Consider the following 14,561-nt stretch of genomic DNA (forward strand, 5'->3'; position numbering starts at 1 on the left):
CAGCATTCCGAGGAGTAGCAATCTTAATTAAGAAAAATATACCACACACATTACTGCAAACCATAGCCGACCCACAGAGAAGATACCTAGTGTTGAGAATTTGTATAGACTCACAAACATATGCCCTGGTGAACATCTATGCCCCCAACACAGATCAGTCAATATTTTATGCCACACTAATAGAACAGCTACAACCCTACCTAAACGACACAATAATTTTGGGGGGAGGCTTTAACAGCACACAAGACGAATCATTGGACAGAACAGGAACCTCCACCCAACCAACCTCAACCACACATGCACTATTAACATTGAAAGAGCAACTCCACGTGTGCGACCCGTGGTGACTCCTGAACCCTACTAGCAGAGAATATACATGCTGCTCCAATGCTTACCACTCGTTTTCACATATCGATTTCTTCTTAATATCAAACAGCATTTTTGACTATCACCACCAATCTGTAATCCACCCAATATCCCTTAGCGACCATGCGCCGATTGCAATGAGATTGCAACTGGTTCCCCTTTGAAGGTTATTTGTGGCGCTTCCCTTCATTCCTATGGGAATCGGAAGATTTCAGAGAATATCTGAAAATCCACTGGAACAATTATGCAGACGATAACAGGGTACACACAGACAACATAAGTCTATTCTGGCAAGCTTCAAAGGCAGTGATGAGAGGCCACATCATAAGCTATATATCTCATAGGAGGAAAATATTTCAAACAGAATTTAAGACCTTACATGACTCCCTCCAGTACAAAAGGAACACATGGACTCCCACAACGACAATTCATACCAAATTTTCCTCACAACAAAACATCTATTAAATACGTTTGTACACACCCATGCACACTGGCAAACTCAACTAACAAACAACAAATTCTACAGGTGGGCTAATAAGACAGGGCGTTTACTAGCCAACTTGGCCAAACAAAGACAACCACACAAACCAATACTGACTTTAAGACATACTAACGGGGACAACCTTACAACAAAACAAAAAGAGGTGGCCCAAATATTACATGAATACTTCGAAAACATATATAGGGCAGAACCAACTAACATACAAGACTTAAGTAATTTCCTAGAATCAATGAGCCTACCGAGACTTACAGATGAACAAAGATCTTTACTAGACGCCGACATACGGGAGGAGGTACGGGGAGTGATCGCAAAGGCAGCAGGGGGAAAATCGCCGGGTCCAGACGGATTTTCGACAGAATATTACAAGATACTATCAACAGACATTGTGCCAGTGTTAACTCAACTCTACAACACAATATACACAAACGACACCCAACTAGAAGACTTTGGAATCTACAGAACGATCTTGCTCCCTAAACCAAACAAGGACCTGACAGACCCATGATCATACAGACCAATTGCACTATTAAACTGTGATTACAAATTTCTGTCCAAGATACTGGCCGACAGGCTCCAACTAATTCTCCCGTCCATACTGGACCCATCACAGAAGGGCGAAGTGCTCTAAAAAACATCAGAGCCGCCATAGCGGCGACAGTCGCAGCACAAAGCCCTGAAAGCCCGACGATGATGCTTTTAAGTTTGGACGCCGAAAAAGCCTTCGACAAAATGGCCTGGCCATTCTTGAATGCATTACTGGAAAGACGAGGTTTTGGACGGACTTTTGTGAACTATATCAACACAACACACAAACGCCACCACGATCCTCACAGTTCATGGCCTCAACACCCCCAATATCGATCTATTTAGAGGGGCTCGACACGGCTGCCCTCTCTCACCGCTACTATTTAACCTATCAATAGACCCATTACTCAGATACCTAACACACACAATACATGCCAAGATAGTGCATGCCGCACTCTTTTTGGCGCTCACATTTCACGTGCTATGTGTGAGAGGCACAACTGAAAGTCAGTGTGAGTCCTAACAGTCATGTTAAGAATAACATTTCACAAGTGAAATTAGTAATACTACAGGGAAGTGTCTTATCAATATTGCATCAATTGATTACAGTCTCAAAGGTTACGAAATCTTCTCCCATGTTAAATAGTTAATTAAAGTTAATCATTGCTACAGTCAAATTTGAACACCTATCAGAATACATGAATCACTTCTTAACAGGATCACACTGAGCTTTTTCTTACCTCTTTCAAGATTTGCTTTCTATCTGAATACACAGGAAGGTAAGAAACAATATAGACTTAAAGATGGTAACCTTTAAATGATGAATACAATTAGAACCTATAGAGTCTATGAATAGATTGGCATATACTGTTAGCACACTATGCGTGTTACATTTTTGTAAAATATTCTAAAAATATAATACAGGAAAAAAATATATAAAACATGTTTTACTATCATTATTAGATCGAAATATAATATAGACATGTTGTGCTTATTCTTCAGCTGATTGCTCAGTTTCAGCATGCATAAAAATGCTCACTGATTGGCAATACATTCCCATCGTATGGACAGGGAGATGTACAGCCTATATGACAATCATAATAGCCATTGTTTATCTCCATAAGCTGATTTTCACCTCATGTAAGAAAAAAAAATTGATGAGCACCCATCAACAAGCGTGTAAATTGGCGCACATTATATCTGGCTGATAGTTCAGCAGGTGTAAAAGGACCCTTTATTAGAGATGAGCAAACCTACTCGTTTCGAGTAATTACTCGATCGAGCACCGCGATTTTCAAGTACTTCAGTACTCGGGTGAAAAGATTTGGGGGGGGCGGGGGAGGCGTGGCGGCGCGGGGGGTAGCAGCGGGGAATAGGGGGGAGCCCTCTCTCTCTCCCTCTCCCCCCCACTTCCCGCTGCAACCCCCCACTCACCCACGGCGCCCCCCCGAATCTTTTCGCCCGAGTACGGAAGTACTCGAAAATCGCGGTACTCGGGCAAAAAAGGGGCATGGCCGAGTAGGCTCACTCATCTCTACCCTTTATCTATCTGATTATATAATTTTTATTGAATAATAGATTTAGTACAATATGGCTTTTTGTTTGCCTTTGGTAATTTGATAATTTGAATCTACATCAGAGGCTCCAAATACAAATGTGAAAAGCCTTAAATATCTTGATTGTATTATTTCTCCATGGCACAGTGGAATTTACCACTGCAGAAATCCGCACCCAAATTCGCATCACTAATTGCAGATTTTAATATATGGAACTGCAGGCAGATTCAAACCATTTTCAATTCCAAATGTGAGCTGTATTTTTCACAGGACTGCAAATTACATTGTGTCCTAGCGGAATAATTCCACCTGTGTGAAAGCACTCATAGGGTATGGTGACAATTAGCAGATCTATTGTAGACATTTCTGTGACTGTCCCATTTAATGCTATTAATATGTTAATTTCTGTCCTTGCCAGACATAATCAAATTCTTATAATCACATATAATTACTGTAAAGACATAAATCAATGGAAGAATCAGTGAAATACTCGTTGGATAATAACTATTTGGTGGTAAGACCAATTTATTCAGAGGATTCATTCACTGCTGAACATGAAATAGTGGAAAGACATCACACCACAACATTGGATCATTTTAAAAGGACTTGTAGGTAAGAAAATGATTTTGTGTGAGTGTTCTTTTATGGCAGCTTACTTTCAACAAAATAAAGCTGTAACCTAAGTTATGAAGATAAATATGACAAACTTCAATTGAGGCCCAATGTCCACAGGTGGGTTCGATCCGCCAATCAAGCTGCCCATAGGGATACATAGTCGTCCGCAAATGGTCCGGAAAAAGAAATCGCAGCATGCTCCTTTTCAATGCGGATCCTGCACGGACGGCTTCCGTTAAAGTCAATGGAAGCCGTTCAATCCGTGGCCTGTGGACGGGTTGCAGATTCCGCGGGAAAGCAGGAGTTTTAAAAAAAACCTTCACTGCGCATGTGCGGCGGCACGCCGGCTGGCTCTTCCGCACAAACCCACAGTGAAAAAAATAGAAGACTCAGACGGGTAAGTAGAAGACCCACAATTTCCTTGGCTGCGGGCAGGCTCAGAATCCGCTGCAGGCTCCCACATGTGGAATCCGATCCCCCTGTGGACATGATCCCTAACTGCTGTGGTATTTGTTCTCATGTACTATCATAGCCTGAATGTAATTAGAAATGCAGTATTTGTTCCTCTTAGCTGAACATTTACCATTAGAGCAATTAGTAAAGTGAGATGTGCTGTTATACATTGAGCACATACCATTGCAACCACTTTCTTTGTGCTACTAAATCAACCTTTACCACTATTAACCCCTTAGTAACGGACCTTTTTTGCTTTTTTCAATTTTTGTTTTTTCCTACTCCCTTTTAAAAAATCGTAGTTCCTTTATTTATCCATCGATGTCACTGTATAAGGGCTTGTTTTTTGCGGGATGAGTTGTATTTTGCAATGGCACTATTTATTGTACCATATAATTTACTGAAAAACTTTTAAAAAATTCTAAGCGGAGAGAAATGGGAAAAAAACGACATTCCACCATTTTTTGGTGCGTCCTGTTTCTACGGCGCACAAACTGCAACAAAAATGACCTGATATTTTTATTCTATGGGTCAGTATGATTACTACGATACCAAACTTATATAGTATTTTTTTGCTGTAGTACTTGTATTTTTTTTTTTAAAGATATTTCATTTTTTACAATTATTTTCTGTGGTCATTTTGTGCGCGCAATAACTTTTTTATTTTTCCATCGACGTAGTTGAGCAAGGGCTCATTTTTTGCGGGATGTCCTGTAGTTTTTGATAGTATCAATTTGGAAGACATACGACTTTTTGATCGCTTTTTATTGCGTTTTTTCTGGGAGACAGGGTGACTAAAAAAGTGCATTTCTGGCATTCTTTATTTTTTTTTCCGGACGACGTTCACCGTGCAGGAAAAATAATGTGCTACTTTGATAGATCGGACTTTTACGGACGCGGCGATACCAAATACATATTTTTATTTTATGATTTAGATTTTTTAATAATAAATATGGCATATGGGGGGTGATTTAAACTTTTACAACTTTTTTTTTTCAATTAAAAAAAACTTTATTGATTTTTTTTACATTACTTTGAACTCCACCTGGGGGACTTTAACACGCGATTAGGGATGAGCGAGTATACTCGCTAAAGCACTACTCGCTCGAGTAATGTGCTTTAGACGACTATCTTCCTGCTCGTCCCTGAAGATTCGGGAGCCGCCGCAGCTGACAGGTGAGTTGCGGCGGGGAGCAGGGGAGAGCGGGCGGGAGAGAGAGATCTCCCCTCCGTTCCTCCCCGCTCTCCCCCGCAGCTCCCCGCCCGCCGCCAGCCCCCGAATCTTCAGGGACGAGCAGGGAGATACTTGTCTAAAGCACATTACTCGAACGAGTAGTTCTTTAGCGAGTATACTCGCTCATCCCTACATGCGATGCTTTGATTGCTCCTGCAGTATGACGTAATGCTATAGCATTACGTCACACTGCTTTTTGACAGGCAGTCTATCAAGCCACCCCACGGGGATTGCTTGATAGGCAGTCTGTTAAGGCAGCCCTGGGGCCTTTCATTATTCCCTCGGCTGCCATGACACCTGCACAGCTCCCCCAATCTCACCGCGGGGGGCCGTGCGGGACCCCCGAACATCGTTCGGGGGCTATAAATGCCGCTGTCAGAATTGACAGCGGCATTTAAAGGATTAATAGCCGTGATCAGCCGAATGACCGATCGCAGCTATTGCCTGCGGGTGTCAGCTGTAATAAACAGCTGACACCCGCGCTGTTTGAAGGGAGATAGCGGCACCAACTCCCTCCATACACGTCCTGCAACAGTTGCAGGACGTAGAAAGTCGATAGCGCCGTCACTAAGGGGCTAAAAGAGGTTTCACTCCTTAACACACTTTCTTCATCTTTTTGGTAGTTTTTGTAAACTTACTTTAAAAAATACAACAAGGTAGGTTTTTTTTGAGCAAAAAGACAGGCTAATTATGGGGTTCATTTCCAGCTTGTAATGCAGATGCATTTATAGAGAATAGCAAAAATGAATCTGTGTTTTCAATATCCAGTAATGGTACATTATGATTTGGGTGGGATAAAATTAAGAGTTTCTATAATTAAAAACCCACGAACACTCCTGTAAAACAAGTAATTGATAAGAGTACAGATTCTTATCAAGCTATTTATTCTTCACTACTTAGGGGTGTAGATGTTGACGCATAAACCTATTAACCTTTGGAATACCAGCCTGGTATTTAGCTGTGATAGCTAAATTTAGCTGTGTGATTTAGCTGTGTGACCTTTTACCTCCTCTTAGCAGAATACACTGCGTAATATTCCTTTTCCTTTCATACTCAGAGACATTGACAGATAGATTCGTTTGTTACTTTGCTATAAAGTAAGATTGCAAATAAATATCTAGAAAAAACTTTTGGTTCATAGTGCTATGTCAGAGTTATAAACTCTACCACTGATTTGTTTGAAGATGTCCCTGTTTTCTAAGAGATGTTTCTGGAAACTCAACTTTGGAGCAGTGACAGAAATTACCGTATATTTTGTAGTCTTTAGAGTTTTTTGGTTAACCCCTTAGTGACCAAGCCTGTTTGTGCCTTAATGACCAGGCCAAATTTTGGAAATCTGACATGTGTAAATATAACACGGATTAACACCGTAAAGGTTTTGCATATCCAAGTGATTCTGACATTGTTTTTTTTTACCACATATTGTATTTCATTTAGGTGGAAAAAATAGACCAATAGAATTTATGTATATTTATTAAAAGCGCCAAAATTGGGAAAATTTTGAAAAAATCGTCATGTTTTCACATTTCCAACTGCAATATCTCAAATATGTGCAAACATAACATAGAAATTTTTAATAAGATAAATATTTTCATCTGTTTACTTTATTCTGGGCGCACATTGGAAAAACTTTCGTTTTTTTTAACCTTTCAGGAGACGTACAAATTTAACATTAATTATTAACTTTATTAACACTTTATTTTCCTGCACCAAGCCAAGATTGCAAAGGCTCATAGGTGTCAGAATGATAGATACCCCCACAAATGACCCCATTTTAAAAACTACACCTCTTAATGTATTCACTGGGGGGTGTCATGAGTATTTTGACCCCACAGTTTCTTTTCAGGAATTAATGCAATTTAGACAAGAAAAAATAAAATTGCATAGTTTTGCAAATACGTAATTTTAAACACAGGATTTTTTTCTAGAATGCACATGAAAATGAGGATTTACACCCCAAAATGCATACCGCCATTTGTCCTGTGTTCAGAAATATACCCATTGTGGCCCTAATCTTCTGTCTGTATGCAGAACGGGGCCCACACCGAAAAGCAGCAGCCGGAGGCTTTCAGATCAGACATTTTGCTTGAAGGCGTTTTAGGCCCCACTAGTTCAGTGAAAACTGAGAATTAGATATAGCCTGCAGAGGAAAAAACTGGTAAAAAGTTTCATATACTAGTCATAATGGTCAATAACAGTGTTATTTCTCCTGGACACACACATCAGCTTATTCTAAAAGTCCTCTGAAAAGTTTGGTACATTTTTCAAGACATCAATTCAATATAATATTGTGACACCCTAGCAGAAACCCTTGGGAGACTGCAATTCACAACACAGCCACTCGGTGGCCACTCATGAACACAAATAGGATAGCATTCAACAGCAGAAACCTTTTTTTCCCCACATTGTTTGCATGGGGAAATACACAGCTGCAAATTGTACAGTTTAATGCTTCAGTTGTGTTTTACATATTATGTTATCACATATACAGTGTGTAGTTTGTTATTCCTTTACTTGAATTAGTTACAACCGAATATATACAAGTATGGTCCAAATAGATTCAGAAAGTACAATTTCAAGCATATTGTAAAATTTTAATAAAACTGTAGGAAATTTTCTCACAGAGTGTATTTAGTCTATTGATACCAAATGAGAAACCTATGAACAGGACAAATTACCTACAAATTGATGCTGATCAGGTTTGTCCCTTTATGAGTACTTTTCAACCAGGTTCCAATGGATACAGATAGTCCTTGACTTGCGAACGTTCGATTTACGAACTCCGCAAGATGCGAACAATCTGTCCTGCACAGTATGATGTAATGCTATGGCATTACATCATACTGTGCAGGGACCGGACAAGCTTCTATCAAGCCTGAATGAAGCCTGTCCGGTCAGATCGCGGCTGCTAGGCAGCCGGGGGCCTTCTGAAAGACCCTAGGGCTGTCTATGCAGAGCGCCTATCAAGCCGTGCACTTGATGGGCACTCAGCATAGGCAGCCCTGGGGCCTTTCAGGAGGTCCCCGGCTTCCTAGCAACCACACGGCGTCCCGCGATCTCATCGTGGGACGCTGTACGGGCCCCCTGAATGTCGGGTGCAGGCTGTTTCTTACAGCCGGCACCCAGCGGCAGCAGTTCCAACGAGCCGCGTCGTTCGTCGAAACTGTTAACACTTTAAATACCGCTCTGACAGCGATATTTAAAGTGTTAACAGTTCCGACGAGCGGCGCGGCTCGTCGGAACTGCTGCCGCCGGGTGTCCGCTGTAAGAACAGCCTGCACCCGACATTGTATGGAGCGGGATCCACCTGCGATTCTGCTCCATACAAACATTTGTTTAGACTTGCAAACAAATGGACTTGCGAACAGGTTCCTGGAACGGAACCTGTTCGCAAGTAGGGGACCATCTATACTTTTAATAGGACAATGCTCCAGTGTAGGTCATAATTACAAGCCATTTACATTTCTTCAGTGACCTTGCTACCCATTTATCAAATGTATAATCTGTTTCAATAAGCCCTGGAATCATACCTAGAAGGTCCTGTTCACAAGGTATAGTTAATACATTGGTAACTCAATTTTGATCAAGATTGAACTGTGCCAAAAATATGTCCATGTTTAGTTTTAATATAATAAAATTAATATAATTGTAAAATACGCTACCAGTAAAAAGTTTTAGAGCACCTCACTTTTTCCAGTTATCTTTAACATTAACACAGTGAAGTGGGAGGTCTTATGGACTGATGTACCAAAGATGTCAAATGTTGATTTATCACACAGGGTTTTTGTACGCTGTTCAGTAGATAAAAGGATGGTCCTTGAGTGTGTGACACCAACTGACAAACATGGAGGAGGAAGCGTGATGGTCTGGGGCTCTTTTGCTGGATCCAGAGTTGGCGACAGGCACACTGGATAGAAAGGGCTTCCATGGCTTTTTGATATACCATTCAATAACCTCTAGTTTATGCCTAGTTGGTCAGGAGTTCATATTACAGCAAGACAACGATCCAAACCATACTTCTAGGTTATGTCAGAACTACTTAAGGAGACAAAAAGAAGCCAACGGGTTTCAAAGAATGGAATGGCCTGCACAGTCTCAAGATTTAAAACCCATTGAGCTTGTTTGGGATGAGTTGGACAGAAGGGTGAAAGCAAAGCACCCTACAAGTGCAGCACATTTGTGGGAACTTCTGCAACAATGTTTGGGAGAAATGTATGAACAATATCTGAAAGTAATTGTAGAAAGAATGCCTTGATTGTATAAAGCTGTTATATCAGATAGGGGTGGCTAATTTGAAGAGTCAAAACTCTAGATTTAATTTGGTGAAACAAAGTTAACCCTCTATTTTTATTCATCTTAACTTGTTTATTTGTTCTATGCTTTCACTATGTAAATATCAATAAAAACTAGAAAAATTGAGATATTCTAGAACTTGTCCAGCAGTGTATGTTGGTCCAGAACGGATCTTCTGTGGCATATTTTTTATCTATATGATGTTTTTATTTCAATTGTCATTACATTTTATGCAAACATAATTGTTCTTTGCTTAATTGCAGTTGTTCCTCAAGCAAAGCAAAAAGAATTGCACTCTCTTTTTTTCCTATTATTTCATGGCTTCCTACCTATCGATTTAAGGAATGGATTGTCAACGATATTATTTCTGGGGTTACAACAGGGCTTGTTGCTGTGCTGCAAGGTGAGTTTAACAGTGTGAATACAAGTATAGTTAAATCTCTGTGAGACAATCACCCAAAATGGCACTGAAAAATAGCCGTCTGTAGGAAGGGTTTTTTCAAACAACACGCCAATATTTTGAAAAGGTAGGGGAATAGAATACCCTTTCTAAAAAATCTGGTGTGGGTTTTTTCACAAAGAGGTGGTCTTTTGGTGATGTATGTTAGTGAGCATGGCATCCTACGGATTGATAATTGACAGTTAGGTTTCTTCATTGACTATGGTTTCTTCATTTAGATTATGTATGCATTCTGGATAGCTGAATTTGTCTTATTCACTGGAATATGCACACGTTATTAGTAGCCTGTAAAGTTTTAGGATGTACAGGGGTTTTCCTTTGATAGAAATTAGTTTACACTTTTTGCAGTGTTTAGCTCAATACAATAGCCTTTCTCAAGCGGCTCCTGTGTTAAACTGAAACGTGACAATTGGTGAATACATGAATTGTTTGAAGGGTGTATTCTGGGATATTTTTAACTTTTGCTATTGATAACTGACAGGTCATAAATAGAAGATTGTCGGGGACCTGCTGCTCAAATCCCCATCGTTCAGTTCATTCGAGGTGCTGTTCTTGCTATGGTCAGAAAGCGCGGACCAGAGTGCAGCGGGCCAGGTTGGCATAACAGGCATGCCTCCTGTTCAATTCAATAGGAGCTGCGCTACAGTACCAACTAACATTTAGTGTTAGATTATGCGACTAGTCTTTCTACCACTTCAACATACATGCATAAGGTGTAATCCTTGTATATATTGGTAAGACACAAGCGTAGCCATGAAGTAAGGGAGAAATCGCCATCATATAGACAAGTTATTTGAACTAGTATGCAGGGAATACAAGTAAAACAATGTTAAAGAGCTTAATTTATTGATGCAGCAGGGCTAAGTTCATAAAATAAATAGTACAATGTAAAATTTCAGGTTTACTACATTTGCATTTTAGGCCAACCAAGGTTTTTTATTTTTCAGGAAAAAACATTCAAGGCCTATCCTAAGGATGCTAAGGACAGGCCATCAATGTGTGACATCTAGGGATCTGACCCACCTATCGGTAGAATAAAAAAGCTGCAGTTCCAAGCATAGCTGTATATATGGAATAGCCGCTGCGCCGCAATTGAAAAGGTCACAGTACTTGCTGGAGTATTGTGCCACTTCATATGGCTGATAGATGTGGTGCTTGGAATCAGATCCTCACTGGTAACACATTAATGGACTATCCTATAACTAAATACCTTTTCATTTGGAGTGCTGTAAAAACTATTTGTGGAATGGAAGACTTTTTTGTTTGAGAATTTTTAATTACACTGTATTTTTCAGGTCTGGCTTATGCTCTTCTTGCCAATGTGTCTCCTGGCTATGGATTATATACCTCCTTTTTCCCAGTTGTGGTATATTTTTTCTTAGGGACTTCTAAACATATCTCAGCTGGTAAGTTGTAGATGAATAGTACGATAACTGTAATGCAAAATTCTAGAGGCTTCTATTTTTAAAATATGAATATATCTTTTATAGGTCCTTTCCCCGTTGTAAGTCTGATGGTTGGCTCAGTGGTAGCTAAAATGGCTCCTGATAACATCACAAGCAATTCTACTGATACTGATCTTAATGCTACTGCTGCTGCTGAAGATGAGTTAAATGACAAACGAATAGTCATAGCAGCATCACTGACATTTTTAATTGGAATTATTCAGGTTTGTATAATTGATAGAAATTGATTAGTTTATAACTTAATCTTATAAGTGTTTTTGTACTATAATGCCTATCCCAATAAAAGTATAAAAAAACTATATTGACAATATTGTGACTCAACATAGGACAGAATATGCTTCAAGAAAGACACTTAACTCCTCCCGATCGCATAACGTAAATATATATTGTGATCATGAAGGGGGAAGGGAGGGGAATCCCTTCCTACACCCCATCAGCATCCTCGCAACATGATCAGGGGGTGCTGATTGGCTAGCATGGCAATCCAGGGCTGACTGAAGGCAACATCAAAAATCGCTATATACTGTAATATTGAAATATTGCAGTTTATAGTACAAACAATCAAATGATCATAAGTCCCTTTTGGGGACTAAAAGAAAGTATACAAAATATTTGGTTAAGTTTTTTAACAGCAAAAAAATATTAAAACTTCAATATTTTCCTCTTTTCCCATAAAAAATCTTTAACGCAATTAAAAAAATAGATTTCGTATTAGGCCTCAGTCACACGGGCGTAAATACGCGCGTTAAAAAAACGCGTGACCATGTCCATTGCCACCAATATGTTCTATCTTTTGTAGGTGCGTTTTTACTCCCGTGGGTTTTTATGCGCGTATTTACGCCCGTGTGACTGAGGCCTTACCATGTATGTATGTAACTTTAAAACATCACGAAAAAAAACGTATGGAATGCCAGAATTGCAGATTTTTTTTGTTATCCTGGCTCCCCCCAAAAATTGAACAAAACTTGTTTTTTAAAAAGACGTATGTTTCCCAAAATGGTAGTAATAAAAACTACATTTAACCGCACAAAAAATGAGCCCTCAAAATTAAAAAGTTATGCGTTTCAGAATATAGTGATGGAAAGCAAGGAAAAAATGTATTTACTTTTTACAAATAGAACATTAAAAAACTATATATATTTTGTATCACCGTGAAGTGAATGAAGTTCATATGTCATTTTTACCACAAATGCTGTAAAAAGCAATCCACCCCTGAAAAAAATGGCGCAATTACATTTTAAAAAATTTCTCCCCACTTAAATTTTTTAAAAGTTTTTCCATAAAGTGTGGTATATTAAATGATACTGTCAAAAAACAAATTGCCCCCAGAAAACTAGTCCTCATACAGCTATGTCAATAGAAAAATAAGAAAAAAAAGTTATGGCTCTCGGCAGGCGAAAAAATGAAAATAAACAAATTTAAACTCTATGGTCCTGAAGGGGTTAATTGGACCATTCACTGATTTCTAGGCAAAGCACCATGTTACTATGGAAATGCACTTATGCATATACTTGTATAAATGTAACACATAAAATGTAATGCAACAAAAATATGTTTTTTTTATCCTCTGAGTACTCAATGACAAATATTATTAAAGTTCTTTTTCTTTTCTAGTTGGCTTTGGGACTTCTTCAATTTGGATTCATTGTTATCTATTTATCAGAGCCCTTAATAAATGGATTTACAACCGCTGCTGCCATTGAAGTTGTGATATCACAACTGAAATACGTATTTGCTCTTAAAGTCAAATCATTTAGTGGGCCGCTTGCAAATTTTTATGTGAGTACCTTATACATGACTATCATTTTCAGTTAGTTGATGAAGAGAAGGGTAAAACTCACTTCTATTATGAGAGATAGAGGTTGTTCCATCTGGTTAATCCATTCTCTAATAACACACTACTGGTCATCATCTGTGTGTTGAGCAGTTGAAACCTCCCACAATACGCTGGTGTAAAGGCTGATTTACACACAATGATTATCGCTCAAAATTCGTCCAAACGACAACTTTTGAGCAATGGCCGTTGCGTGTAAATGTGTGCCCATCGTGCACTTACCGTGCACTTTTCGTCCATCACTGAGTTCAGCTCAGCATAAAATCTGGTTGTCCCTGATATCAGGGACCGCATGCTGTGTTCTCCATGGGCACCGCTGATAACATTGTTTCAGCTGCTGTCTCACTGGAGAACAATGGACCTGTAAACAGATAACAGACCTCCAGCTGTTATCTGCTTACAGCAAAGGGAGGCTCATTTGTAAAATGATTTCTCAAAACTATTATTAAAGCTATCTTTGGAACTTATTTTGAGTGATTATCTTTGTGTGTGTAAATGGGGCTTCAGATGCAGATGACTGTACATTTCTCCTGATGCAACTATTCCAATTAATAGGCAATTATGCAATACATGGTTTTGCTGGGTCTTCCAAAGTTGGAGCTTTTCTTTGCAGTGGCAACCTCATGCCCTAATGAGATACTTAATACAGGATTTATACTAATACAATTATACGTACAACATGTAATATAACTTGTCCAGTCATAACTGCACAACTAAATAATACATTTATAAGAAGGATTACCCCAGAAAATATTTGAGTAAATGTATGTTGAAATTTTGAGTTCTACGGTTCAAATATGGCACCCCCAGACCTCTGTAGGGCTTTATTGTATATTTTTATGACTCCAATTTCATATGGATGCATAGAAGGTTTTTTTTATCATGCCATGTTTCATCAGATGTTATATTATGGACCATAGTCTCCCCTAAGCGCACTGTTTGTAGGGAAGATTATCTCCATAATACAGCACCATACGGATGCCTAAGGCCTCCTGTCCACAGGTGATATATCACTGCGTTATCCGCCGGTAATGCAATGAATGCTTTCCATAGACTTAACTATGGAAAGCGCAGCCTGACGTCCACGAGCGGAGAATCATAGTGATTCTCCGCACTCCGGATTAAATCACGGCATGCTGACATTCCGCCGCGGGAGAGGAGGGGGGAGAGCTGACAGGTCTCCGAGATGAGCCTATCTAATAGATAAGCTCACCGCGGAGAATCACAGCAATCGCAGCATGCCGCGATTTAAATCCT

The 14,561-nt window shown here is 39.4% G+C and overlaps 1 protein-coding gene across 1 annotated transcript in view; it reads left to right on the plus strand.

The window, feature by feature from the left end:
* Window positions 1-2,144: 2,144 nt before the first annotated feature.
* LOC136611935 (chloride anion exchanger-like) overlaps window positions 2,145-14,561 on the plus strand; it is a 47,495-nt gene continuing 35,078 nt past the window's right edge. Inside the window, exons 1-6 of the mRNA XM_066591920.1 lie at window positions 2,145-2,172; window positions 3,368-3,561; window positions 9,808-9,947; window positions 11,300-11,410; window positions 11,495-11,673; window positions 13,085-13,249. Coding sequence (XP_066448017.1) covers window positions 3,419-3,561; window positions 9,808-9,947; window positions 11,300-11,410; window positions 11,495-11,673; window positions 13,085-13,249 — 738 coding nt within the window. The 5' untranslated portion in view covers window positions 2,145-2,172; window positions 3,368-3,418. The remainder of the gene's footprint in view (window positions 2,173-3,367; window positions 3,562-9,807; window positions 9,948-11,299; window positions 11,411-11,494; window positions 11,674-13,084; window positions 13,250-14,561) is intronic.

This window comes from Eleutherodactylus coqui, chromosome 2, assembly GCF_035609145.1.
Source record: "Eleutherodactylus coqui strain aEleCoq1 chromosome 2, aEleCoq1.hap1, whole genome shotgun sequence".
Taxonomy (NCBI): Eukaryota; Metazoa; Chordata; class Amphibia; order Anura; family Eleutherodactylidae; genus Eleutherodactylus; species Eleutherodactylus coqui.